Below are 13781 nucleotides of genomic sequence, written 5' to 3' on the forward strand. Positions count from 1 at the left end.
ATTTTTTTAAGAGAGATGGATAAAGCACGTAGACAGACAGGCACCTAGACAGACAGGGCGTTTAACTAATTTATATTAGAACCTTGTATTTTATTTTAAATAAGCGGTTAGACAAGTTTCTGGGCGCCTGGTCTGGTATGCAATTAAAATTCGACAAATTAACATTAATTTTAAATTTTAAGAAGGCTGCTCCTTCGGTGCAACATATATATTTTTAAAAGTTTTTATTAAAATATTGGTGTAAGCCTATCGCAGGAATTTCATTGATTGCTACTTGTTTTTAATCTTTTGTTAAACTAACAATCATCTTCTGATAATTTGTTACGAACGGTTACATAAATGCAATTAACAATTATACAATTTTTAGGTCATATAAACAACAGCATATTATGAGCTTACCGTCTAAAGAGGATGAACAAAATGAACGCACGAGACAGAGCTGTGATTGTAATTAATATTTTTAATAATACGTTTTGATGTTGTCAGGAAGGTAGAGGAAAAGGGATGGCCAATAAGAGTTACCGAAAGCATTATTGTGCTGATATCAGTTTGGCACAGAAAATAATTTCAAAAAAGTCATCCTAGCAAAACGTTTAAACAAAAAAATTGGAAGAACGATGTAAAGTCAATCTTAGTCATGTAAATGTACTGAAATCAAAAGGTCAAAAAATTATTGTAATCATGTGTATTATATCGCTTAGTGACCACACGGGTGGATTACAAATTAACTAATTAAGCGAAATACGATCTAAGATTTTTCAACAAGGAATGTACAACTAAAATTTCATTGGATTACAATTCTTAAACTAATATAATTTATTCAAAATTTTTAATAAACATTTTAAATTTACAAATTAGACAATTGATTCGATCATAACGCGTCTTTTTGAGCAATCAGGCGTCAGTGATAACACGCCTGGCGTAATGTTTTTAGGTAAACTCTTTGACCGTTTTTTAAACAATTTTGAAAATACGGATTGTTTTCTTTTTGTATTCGTACTCAATACAGGTAGTGTCTTTGTTCTTTCCCGTCGCTGCCCTCTCTCGCTGTCACAGATATTGTTTTCAGACAGAGATAAAGAATCGTCTATTATTTGAGTATCTACTGAATTGTATGAACTGGATCTTGATTTTCTTAAGTCAAATAAACTCTTTGGTCTTTCCTTTAACGTTAGTTCTTTTTTAAATGAAAATATTGGTGACGAGTTGTTCGAGGTCGGACTAAGGAAGTTATTGCGGTCTGTGTTACTCCCCTCTGTCGTGTAATCATTTAGGTTAGGAGTGCTCACGAAGACTTCATTTCGCGTTGGACTACATGGACTGTCAGTTGTTGTACTTAGTGTAGTAATTTTCTCAAATATTTCTGGTCTACCACTTTTTTTTATACTTCTGAAAGAATTTTCTTCGGTGTGTTTATTTTGTCCAACGAGAATCTCAATGCTGGTGCAATAATAAGAATTATCGCTCGTAAATACAGATGAAGAGTCTGAAAAAGTATGTTCGTTTTCGCTATCAGTACCGTAATCCGATCTAAAGGAATGCAAGCTTGCTGTGCTCGCAGTAACATTTTGAGCGGATATACTTCTGTATTTTAGTGTGTTAGAATTGTAATCGCGTTTTACAGACTCGTTATCGTCAGCTAAATTGACAGTTATCGTTGGTTTGTTTTTAGAAGTAAACCATGGTGTTGTTAAAGGTGTGGAATAGCCACTCGTTCGACCGGACTTAACTTTTTTTTTGTTTGCTTCGCAGCTACGAGTCTTCGTCACCTTTTTATGATTTTTCAATGTGTTTAACTCTTGAAAGTCGCTACAACTCCTTGAACGCTGATCGTTTTTAATTCCAAGACTTTGTTTTCTTGAATCATTAACTTTTAATCCTGGCACCAATTTGTCGGCATTTTCTCGATGTTCTTCCGAATGTTTCTCTTGTTTCTTATGTCTAAATGGTAGGATCTCCAAACTAGGTGTTCTATATACAGCGTTCTTTAAACGTTCGCCAACGACCTCGACACGTTCAACTAACGTTTTGGATCGTGCACGACCGTTTAGTTCCTTGTTTCTTTGATTAACACCATTTAAGAAACTAATGTTGGGGTAACCTTTTGATTTTGAATTCGAGCTTTGTCGTTTCTTCTTTGACTTAAAATGGTGTTGAGCATCGATGTTGATGTCGAGGTTAAATTGTAGGTAACTGATAGGATTATATTCGAACGTTTCCACATCTTCTTCTTTGACCACCATGTCTGGTGTTGTTAAATCCTACAATACAAAATAGATGCTAATTTTAATGTTAACTCCAGATGAACTAAGCAGGTGAATGATCAAAATGCAGAAACAGTTGTTTTTATAATGTTTATTGCAATTTCCATGTTTTGTGTGTTAATGGTTTCTCGACAAAATTAATTTCATTACATGAATAAAAGCGGCGGACATTCTTCTGTCGGTATTTCTCCCGTTACGTATTTATTGTCTCGGCTAGAAATAACTATACGTATCCATCTACACCCGGATAGAGAAGAATATATAATTAACGAGACAGGTTTAATGGATGTACTGTTTTGAGCAACAAGTCGTTTCATTTTCCTGTTGTTAATATCTTAAGTAATTTACAAAAATATAAAAATAAGGAATACGTAACTAGCAAACAAACATAATAAAAAAAAATTAAAAAAAAGTGACGATACGAATTACTTTTAACATCATCGTAAAATTCAGATTAATACGGAAAATTGAAACATAATTTTATTTTTTCAGATCAATCAACAATGCTAATTGACAGCTAATTAAAATAATCTTACTGTTTACTGCTCGAATTATGTGTGATCTCATTTATACAAGTCAATAGTTAAAAATACATATGGTGTAATGAAAGGTACATTTGAACTCTTAATGTGCTCACTCCAAAACAACAAAATAAGAGTAGAAGATAACTGAGTTATGTTATGTCCCTACTCTACAATAAATTTCAAATTAACTGAATCAGAAAAATTTGAATCAAACAAACTGGAAAATACTTTTAAGAGATATACTTCTGCTACCCTAAGTGAAGAAAGTAAATTGAAAATAGTGGTTGTAGATGAAAATATATTTTTTAATATTTCATTTGTTTGTAAAGCGCATTTGTCTGTGAAGCGTTTTTCAATTTGTGAACACTCCAACAATACATCAACCTTATATTGACCTTCACTCCATTTCATTTGCATATCACGTAGTTTTCAAGTGACAACAGCTTCGTGCAGGTAGGTATAAAGAGGAAATTAGATGTAAAAATTGGATTATCAAGCTAGCTTGTGTATTCCTGAGTTTTTACACATCAAATTGACGTCTTTTGTCATCAATGTATGCCGACACCAATGTGAAGAAGTAAAATGACAAATATAGTCTCACATGAAACATCACAAACTTAGATGGTGCAGTTATTGCTTTCACTGTGGCACAAGCGCAGTAAGGCTTCATGTTTAACACAGTTTGCGTGCCAAAGATCTTTTCCTTGTTTATAATGAGTAGTAATCAAATTCTTGTTTAAGTGACAAACTCTGAAAAAACTAATTGAAATATAGTCTTACTTCTTGTCGAAAACGTGATCAAATCTGGAAGGTTACATTTATTAACTTTTAGACTTGCATAACGAATATTGTGCGGGCGTCTTAAAGTTGTGTAAGAATGTTTAAAGGAAATTAAAGAATGAGCAAATAGGATTTATAATATCATAAACCGTAATATTTAATCAACATGTCGTGATTTTGTTCCATTTTCATTAAATATGAATACTTTTGTGGAACATTTTTTTAATTATATTTATTAAACTGAAACTAGCTATCTTCCTGTTTTTGTTGCTTTCGTTTGAAATGCTGAATAACAGTGGTTAAATTTTTTGGTTAGGTTGTTATAATGGTGGTGGTAGTTGTTCCGGTGAAGTCTGGATTGTAATAGTCGTTGTTAATATTCAAATGAGTACAGCTGAACAAGGGAAGGAAGGAGAAGGGGGGGGGGAGGAACCAAAAGCTCTCTTAAAAGTTTTGGTAGCTAACAGAATTTCCAGGAAAATTTCTAATTCTTGACTTAAATGTTCTAATAATAAATTAATAATAATAAAGATTATTAAACATATTTTTACACTATGCCAACGATTTTAATTATCTACATTTCTATTGTATACATGGTAGCAACAAAACAATGAATATCCTTTTGTTGACATTGTAATTCTTGTTGTTTTCGATTTTACAAACATATATTATCGTCGTGACCTCACTATTATTTCTTTCGTCACTCACAAAGATTTAACGAGAACAGAAAATACAACAGGTAGCAACCTGTAGCTAAATTGCATAGCTAGTTGAATTCGACCACCTACGGGAGGTAGCTAAAGTTCAATAATTGATTTTTGTACAGAGTTAGGGTTTATTTGTTTAATTTGTATATTTTATAAATTAATACAATTAATATAACCATTTCTTTCCTTTATTGCATTTAATATCACAGTTTCTTGAAAAAAACATCAACACTTTGCTTCCGATAATTTTCAACTATATAGGCTTAAATTAGTCTCGTTATTAACGTTTTAAAACAAATAATCCTCCTTCATCTTACTACCATGTACACAGTTTACTCAAAGCCAATTGAAAATTCTATTTTCACGCCTTATGATAACGTCACTTTTTATTTTTTTAATCTCTCACGCATTTTTTACAGCGATATCAATAACAAAAGTATTATTACACTGTTATTTTCTTCAGCAATTTTTCAACAAGAATGATTTTTATTTGCGCAAACCTTCCTTTAAAATATATAAACATATCATTCTGCGTTTCAAGGAATCATATACTAGATTCCTTAAAATTGATGCAGCAATGCATACTTTTTTTTGCTGATGACAATAAAATTGCATTTTTTACTCCTTTTTCAACAAATAAGAATCAAATAAGCTTAAAATTAACAGATGATGAAAATTAAAATAAATTTATGACTACATTTTTCATATATATAGAATGTCAAATATAAAAAGTTGGCTGCAGTGATAAATAGTATGATAAATAGTATTAAAATTGGTATAATTGAGATAAATTAAAACTTTGAAAATAATTCAACAAATTTATTTGGAGTTTTTCCCTTCAAAGCTCAATAATACTTTGGGCAATGTGCAAAAATCGATTGTTTACAATCAAAAATGGAAAATGGTAAATATTATGTTTTCATACTTGCCGTGTAAGATTTGATAAAACACGCTTAATAGTTAAAGGTTTGTGTTCATACAAATTGCAAGTGTACTCTGTCAAGCGGAACAAAGAAAAATGCGCCAAGAAAATAAACGCTGTTAAGAACCAGTGAAAAAAGGTCTATGTTGACGAAAGTTCTTTAGTTGTAAGCAGTTGCTTAATCTTTCGTAACTGACAAAATCTATGCTTCAAAGTTCAGCTGAACTCTGTTTAGAGAAAAATAAACAAAACAAAAAAATAAAAACAAAACTATATTTATATCAACTACAGTCGACGTTATTGTTAAAGTTCGAGAAATACCCGTACTTGTTTACAAAAGTTTACGTTTTTGATTAGATCGTTTATAGCTGAAAACAGAAGAGTATATAGATAATAGTATGTATTCCTTAGTAAGAGAAAAAGTAATTCAATTCATTCTCTCAAAAGAAGCTTAAAATATGAATCGAAGGTGTTTGTTCGAAAAATAAGGGAAAAGTTGGAGTTAACGTGATGAATGAGCTAGAGGAACCGAAAAATCATTCGACAAAACGAAGGCTTGAGATAACGGTGTTCAAGGTATAGAACGTAATTTTGCCTACATGCAAGAGATTGCAATGACGTAAGAAAAGTTTGAGACAGCGAAAGTTCGAGATAACGGGTATTCGAGATATCGAAGGTCGTCTGTATAAAGTTTTACTTCCCTATTTCGAAAAAAAGAAAGATATTAAAAAGTGGTTTCTAGCAATAACTTTAAAATACGGATGTGATAAGAAGCAATGACTTTTAGTTACATTTTTGTATCATTAAGATTAAATATGTCTGGTTAATTATTTTTCGTATGTACTTGTTAATATTAACCATGTAGTTAATAATCTGTAATCTAGAAAAAGCAAAATACAATTTTTATATAATTGCACTGCATCAACAGGAAATAAAAATGGCGATGACTCCAATAATCAGGGAAGCTTTAAATGAAGTTAGTCATGCAAAAATTGTGAACATTTATAATCGATGTTTTCGTTGTTGTTGTTTTTTTTTTTTTTTTTTTTTTTTTTTTTACCTAAAACACGACACTAGAAACACAGCAAAAAGACATGCTATTAAATATATTTTATAAGATGGAGCTCATTTAGGGGGCGTTTATCAAGAGGCGTTTATTATACCTTTTATGGTATTTCTTATTTATTTATTCCTTATTTAGTATTGATTTTACAACGCCCACTTTTAGTAACTTGCACTAACGGAATCAAAGAACAGAAAAAAATAAGTGAAAATTCAAAAAAAAGGAAATAAACATGCTCACGGTTTGTTTAAGCAATGTTTCCAGACTTCTTTTTGTGTATCAATGCATTGCCGAATTAACCCGTTGAAATTCTAAACACTGAACTAGCTAAAACGTAAGGTTAAATTGCTAAGCTTCTTATGCTTTTGTATTTATAATTACTAGTCGTTAGCTCGTGGAAAATCCACGGGTTCACCTATCCTTTTTTACCGCATTGCGTGCTTCTTGCTACTTCCACAGCTAAGCTACCATTTTGCGTGACAGACAGACGGACGGACAGACGTATACGGGCAATATAATATAGATATTTCAAAGTCTTTAAAAATCAAATGAAACTGCGATAAACTGATTTATAGAGAAACGAAGTATAAGTTTTTACTATGGTTACATTGTTCAAGTCATTTAATATCAGAAGGAGAAAAAAAGCCTGGAAACGAATTTACATGTATCTATTCATGTGATAATTTTTTAGAAAATCGCAATTTTTTGCCTCTTCTTTTACGCTTGTAAACATTGACAAGTGAACTTTGACAAATTGTATGGATCTAATGAGAAGAGATGAAAAAAATATCCCAATATCCCAATAACTTTCTAAGCAGAATTGGAGCTTCTGCTTTCCGTAGTTTTGAGTTATGACTAAAAATGATATGCGTTGCATCTACAATTAAAGACAACCTTTATACAACTCTTCCTAGATTGTTAGTGAGAAACCACAAAAAGAATCTTAAGATTTTTAAGGTTTACTTTTAAGATACGAAACCATCAAAAGGCTTTAATGCTTCTTAATTCATTCTTTTAAAAGTTTTTGGCCGTATCTTTTAGTAGAACACTTTACATGTTTTTTCTTTTTTAAAAAATGTGTAGCAAAATAATAAATCAATCAATCCTGCTACTAATTGGGTGTCCAAAACATTGTTTCCATGGAAACGCTCGTGGTAACAAAAGATGCGAAAATTACAACCTCATCTTAATTTAATAAAGATAGTTGTTTTGTGGTTGTGGGTTAATTTTCATTAAATTAACATTGACATATTTGTTGATTTATCCTTGCAAAATGGAACCCTATGCAACATTTTTGTCCCCAATCTAAAGTAGGTAGAATTCTGAAGTTATTGAATTGTACACCTGTCGCAGTTAGTATGGTTAATTTGAAGTAAGGTGATTCAACATGTCAAACTAAGTAACAATGTGTTACTAAAATATTTTACACCAAATTGTTTTCTTACTTCGCTAATTATTTTGTCATACAAACATATAGTGTAGAATATTATTTCAAACCTTAAAAAATTAGTTTCTATAGTTGTTTCCTTGATCATTATTTGTTGTTTCGTTTTCTCTGTTTTTGCTCACAAGTTGCTTCGTTTTTTTAAGGATTTGAACCTCGTGTTTCTAATAAGACGTTGCTTTTAGAAAAAGGTATATCGCTTATTTTATATATTGTACACATGAACACAATACGGGTAATCGCAAAAGGTACATTCCTACAAAAGAATGTATGTGTATAAGGTTTGCTCATAAAACCTTTAAAACTTCGTTGTTTACAATAACTATTTTGGTAATTCTTTATATTCAGTGTGATTAAAACTGCAAAATCCTAAAAACTCTTGAGTATTTCTAAATAATACGTCTTTTGTTGACTAAAACGATAAACTCATTCATACTGGCTCTTGAAATAATTTTTATGTTAATCGCTGCATTTTATCTTTAATTAAAAACAATTTATAACACGAATCAAGGTTTAGCACCTAATCCCTTTACCTGACTTCTTCCATAACACGTGTAACCCTTTTATAACGAAACGTTACTTTGTAAACTCGTAATGCAATTTCATGCTGATTGACATGTCCTCACTAAGCTTAAATTAATAACAAATTATCAACGAATTTGAAAAGGAAAAGTAAGAATTCCGTCAATATAACAATGACCTTCAGTGTTATTTTCAGTTTTATAACATTTATAAATTGATAAAATTCTCTTTCACCAGCCAAGAGAAGTGCTGGAATGTGAAACAGTTTTTTTAGCGTTTTAATTATTACTATCAAGAAATGCATCCAAGAATTCAAAAGTTTGTCTTTTTTTGAGAGGAAAAGAAGAAAACAATATCTGACCTCCATTTAGTTACAGCACATTTGACCATGACCACGAAAAGACAATGCTTATAGATAAAATTCTTTAAACTTCCTTCAGTATCGAATAATTTTATGTGGTCGTGTGGAGATACGTAATACTACTCTCTTAAATGCTTCAAAACTATTGTATCTAAAAATTTCCGAACTTGTTACTGTAAAAGCTTCGTGTTTTTTGAAACAAATCCTATCTTTCTTGTAGAAAAAATCTACACAAAATCAACTGATATACCTTCATGAATTTTATTTGATTATATCTTCTCAGTATGTCTTTCTTTCTTAGTTGTTCTCCACGTCTGAGTTCTTTATCAATTTGCTGTGAGCTTTTTATCTGACAGTTAATTTTTGTCATTTTTTGTTTATATTAAGATATACTGTCGTTTCTTTTTAAGTCAACAAGATTATACTGAAGCTGTTTTTTTAATTTAGTAAATTAACTGAGAAAATTAAATTGTGTTGACCAAAATCCCAGATGATCACCATTGATAGAGAATACTTCTCTGAGACACGAATAAAAAAATAAAATGATGGGATCTTATCGTGTAACAATTTTAATGACAAAAAAAAACCAATTTAAAATAGTTGAACACATGAGAGCTGTGTCGTTTTGAAAGAAAATTCCTCAGTATACAAGAAATTACCAACTCGTCCCTAGAGCTCTTTGAGGTAAACGTTTATCTCAAAGAACTCCGGGGACGTGAATCAGAAACTACGGTATACGAGGAAAGTTTTCCGGCCGAGATGTCGGTTTATTAACAAATTACCGCGAAAAAGTCTATTTCTCCCTCCTTCCCTTGGAATCGAGATCTGGGTTGAGCGGGAAGAAAACTTCTCACTGGACAAGATAAATTAATACACAATACAATTTCACCACATAACATTTTCTTCCCCTGCGCCACATGGACAGAATAAGCAATTTTCTGTCAACCAATGAAATATTTTCCCTGCTCTGTTTATCCGTAGATCTATTTTTTGATTTAAGTGTTCTAAAGTCAAATATGTGGAAAATCTAGTTTTCTAGTCAATTGTTTCTTTTTCTAGTTTTGCATAAAATTGCGGATTACTATTTTTGTGGCCATGAAAAAAAAAGTATTTGAACGAATCTTTAAAAATTTTAAAGCTGAAAAATTCTTCGTGTACCACTTAAAGATAAAATTTCTAACAACAAACTTTGCTTTTACATACATTTTTTATTCATTTTTGTGGTCACTAACAAAACTAGATTGTTATGTCTCTGTGAGAGCCTGCTTAAGTGATATCAAAAGTGACTTCTCATACGTTACAACTTGCCACTGAACTCTGTTAATTTAACAAACATTACAACGTAAGAGATCTCTTCTTTACAATGTAGCTACTTGACTTTCTTAAGACAACAATGTCTTTGATTTAGCTACTTGTGACGCATTTCTCACTTCTTCCTGGAGTGTCTGACAAGTAGTTAAGTATAGGCATAATAATGAATAACGAATCAGAATGCAAGCACACAATTTAGTGAATAAATCTGGACAAACATGCATATAAAGATAGTTAAACAACGTTTTGTAAGAAAAATACTGCGCATTAAGCTGCGTTAAACTCGCTATTGTTATTTTTGTTGTTGTTGTTGTTGATGTTGCTATTGTCCAGCCCTACCTTGCTTTCTTTATCTTTTATTTTTGACGCATTCTTGAAAGACCTTCTTTGTCTACCTATCAAATTTCGAAAACGTCAAAACAAATTCAGACTATTATTTTTTTTGTTCGTTATAACGTTCCCTATTATTTAAACTTTATCGATTTGACAAAAGAATTTGCACTGAGGCACAATAGCAAAACAAAACTTTTTCAAACTAAGTTTTATTTACAACTTTTATATTCTTTAAATACTTCAAGAACTAGTATCATTAAAATCAATTTTTTTTTAAATATTTTGTGAAAAAACTTCAAAAAATTGGCTTCATTGAAACAGAGTTTTTAGTTCCTTAAAATCTTTTTTTTTAAATATTTCGTGAAAAGCACATAAAATAATATTTGAAGTATTCTGACGTCACTGTCGAGGAAAGCATACTATGTGCTTACATAAACGTTTTCAATAACATTATGTTCAGATTTTCACCGGACATAACAGAATTAAAGCCATTTCCTTTTAACCTTTAACAAGCTTAAGAACGTGGTTGCATGTCTTCTGACCAGATTACACCCCCATAAACTGCAGCATAATTACCCGACATATTTACTGGTAGTTAGTGTTTTCAGGTAAACTAATGATCTGTTGCACCCGTCTTTTTTCAAGGAATATTTGTGGGAACGGATGTGTTTAAAATTCCGAAAAAAAAGCGGGGGAATTAAAGAAAGAAAAGCAATGTTTTGAATTAAAAAGCAAATGCGTGGTACTATAAACTGCGAGTTATAAAAGCCTGCGTAGCAAGAAACATTGCGCCTTTAGGCTCAGTCGAGAAATTGCGGCAGAAATAAATACTTTTACTTATTTGATCCAGGGGGTTGGGGCGAATTCCGTCCCAATCCCTAACGGGTCTGTTTTAACAACTCTTTCCTGCTAAGTCCAATACTTATTTACTTTTTATATTTACCTATTTGACATCTACATACTAAATGTCAAATCTTATACCCCTCAGAGCCTTAGATATTAGAGCCATCACTCAAAACTATCCCTTTATCGGGAAAATAAAATTACTTTTGATTGTCTTTAGTATTTGAAACTTGCAACATAACTTACTTTCACAAAGGCAAATCATTTGAAATCAATACTTTGGGCACGTGATAAAACTCGATTACTCGATTTTGTCGGACAAATTTCAAGCTTCTGGTAACGTCACAGAAAAAGTGCTGTTTTATAGTTTAGTTTTAAGTGTACCTGCACCGAATAGGGTTTTACTATGTGAAAGCTAAAAAAATTAGTTAGTGTAACTTAAAAAAACAACAGAACAACAAACACTGGTTCTACAAAACAACCAAAAAAAATATCTTGTACAATTAAACCTCCTTGGTACAATTGAATCATTATCCAGTTTAAAAAAGTAGTTTAATTTCATTTAATACAAAATCAAAACTACATGTTTTAACATTTATGGCAATCGACATGTATATTATATTATGCTCCTGAAACTGAATATTTTTTAAACAAATTTTATCAGGATAAGATATTTTATAATACAAAAGCTCAAGCGTATTTTGCTGCAATTTGAAGTATGCTTTAGGTCAATCGAATCACGTATTTACGATTAAAAACTAAACTCAACATTAAATAGAAAAATACCTCTACTGAAGACAAGCGAAACCTTGAAAGTCGCATTTTATACCTCTCCCACATGCAATATGTCTTTTTAGGTACTATTCACGTTATATTCTTGACTCTACTTGATTTCAAAGTTGTCTAAACTTATTCTCAAATATAAATCAAATGTCCAATCTTCACCGTATTTCCTTTCGTTGATGTTTTTATTGAAAACTCAAATGTCCATTTAGGTAACAATATTTATTTTGATCGTTTACCTAGTTTACTTTGGCACGTGCAACAGCTTTTTGATATTTTTGGTCCTTGAAGTTTTTAATTTGAGATGTTTACGTAACGATTCCTATCTATTGTCAAAACATAACACTATTTGTCATACTCTAGGTTTTGTATTACACAGCGAAATTATTCCATGCTCATGTGACATGAATACGAGATAAAACAAATATAATGTTGTTGTTTTTTTTCTTCTGATCAGGTGCTAAGAGACGTCATTTCTTTACAGTGACGTTTCTTTCGACGTGGTAAACAGTGTGATGTTCTTAGATTTTCTTTATCAATATTTCCGTCACTTATGTGATAAAAATGAGCAAAAGTAAATTGACGAAGTAATATTGGCGAACATTATTTCCATTGTCGATCTGTTGGCTTTTATGGAACAAATAGCTTGCATTCGTCCACAATGCACACGCGTGGTTCCAAAAGACTGTCAACGTTAACCAAGTGTCCGTTACATAAATATTTGTTCTATGAGAGTGACCGTTATTTGGCTCATTGTAATTTGAGAATGTTAATCAAGTGTCTGTTCTTACTTAAGGTGCCCTTATATAGGACACATTATGGCAAGAACTGACAGTGTCTCTCACCAGAACAGTGTCTCTAAAAAGAAAACCTCAGAATTTAGCTTAGTTTTTTTTTTAGGAATCCTCTCCAGTAAGCGTTTATGGTTTCAGCATATAGAGCGTCGACACGGTAGAAGCCTATATATACAGTACACTCCCGATAACACGAACCTCCAAGGAACCAAAAAAATAGTTCGAGTTATCGAATGTTCGACTTACCGGGGGCAAGAAAGGTATACAGTCATAGTTATACATCACTGAAAAAAGTTCTAATGTGACTCTGTTTCATTGTAGTAGTAACGTCTTTTTCAATTAAAATTAAGAGTGCATTGAGCTTTCGTTGAATATCTTCACCGCGCATAGAGTAAAGAGCATGTAGTCATGCAGCACTTGCAATGCCTCCCGAATATCGCTAACTTTGGGCAAACTGGGTCCAAAAGAACATCCTCATCATCATCCTCATCACCATCATCTTCATGCCTGCTGATCTTTTTGTCAAAGTGAAGTGAAGTGAAGTTTTTGTCAACTTTGGAAGAACAATTTATATCATTGAAAGAAAAATAGTCACTTTTTACTGAGATTGTTTTCATTTTTTCTCTGAAGTTTGAGTTATCGGGGGAATTTCTGTCCAGGGGACAGGAAAACAAATGTTCGAGTTATCGGGGGATCAAGTTAGCGAGTGATTTTTGTGAAAAAGTATTAGTGAAGTTTCAACGGGAATTCAAAAACAGTTCGAGTTACTGGAAGTTATCGGGAGTGTACTGTATATATAAATGCTCAATTTTTATTAAATTAAAGTTTGTAGTTTGTTCAATATTTTTATTAATTGTACGCAATCGTCCGCCTGTCAAAAGTAGAAAACGTTGCGAGCAGAAAAAAATTTTAATGGTCATGCCCACAGTTGCGGACAAGAACACTTTAATGGAAAGTGTTCTTTTTTTTCTTAAAGTTCTTAAACCGAGGATCCTTTTTGCTGATGCAGCTCAATATTTGTGTTCAAAAACAATCACATCATTATTCATATTACTTCGCAGTTATTGTACGTGAGAATTCACATGCTATTTCTTATTTTGAAGAAAGGATTTTAGGATAAATTTTTTTCT

The 13781-nt window shown here is 31.6% G+C and overlaps 1 protein-coding gene and 1 long non-coding RNA gene across 3 annotated transcripts; one reads left to right on the forward strand and one right to left on the reverse strand.

The window, feature by feature from the left end:
* Positions 1-732: 732 nt before the first annotated feature.
* LOC130640918 (uncharacterized) lies at positions 733-12000 on the reverse strand. Of its 2 annotated transcripts, none has more exons than XM_057447527.1 (2): positions 11861-12000; positions 733-2261 (listed from the first exon to the last, which is right to left on the reverse strand). In XM_057447527.1, exons 1-2 carry the CDS (start codon positions 11912-11914, stop codon positions 855-857), a joined length of 1461 nt encoding a protein of 486 aa, XP_057303510.1. In that variant the 5' UTR covers positions 11915-12000; the 3' UTR covers positions 733-854. The 2 variants fall into 2 exon arrangements, with proteins under 2 accessions (XP_057303510.1, XP_057303509.1); XM_057447526.1 differs by lacking the exon at positions 11861-12000 and adding an exon at positions 8838-10473.
* A 772-nt stretch (positions 12001-12772) lies between these two features.
* Positions 12773-13256, forward strand: LOC130640920 (uncharacterized). The gene is made up of 2 exons (XR_008982406.1): positions 12773-12911; positions 13002-13256. It is a non-coding gene; the product is annotated as an uncharacterized LOC130640920 (long non-coding RNA).
* Positions 13257-13781: the final 525 nt, after the last annotated feature.

The sequence above is a fragment of the Hydractinia symbiolongicarpus genome, chromosome 4, assembly GCF_029227915.1.
Source record: "Hydractinia symbiolongicarpus strain clone_291-10 chromosome 4, HSymV2.1, whole genome shotgun sequence".
Taxonomy (NCBI): domain Eukaryota; kingdom Metazoa; phylum Cnidaria; class Hydrozoa; order Anthoathecata; family Hydractiniidae; genus Hydractinia; species Hydractinia symbiolongicarpus.

What these genes read in the sequence shown, in the direction of transcription:
- LOC130640918 (XM_057447526.1), bottom strand. Translation starts at nt 8,957, where the DNA reads ATGACAAAAATTAACTGTCAGATAAAAAGCTCACAGCAAATTGATAAA. An exon ending in ATCAAATAAAATTCATGAAG is followed by an intron (nt 2,262 to 8,837) that starts GTATATCAGTTG and finishes TTTGTATTGTAG; the next exon opens with GATTTAACAACACCAGACAT.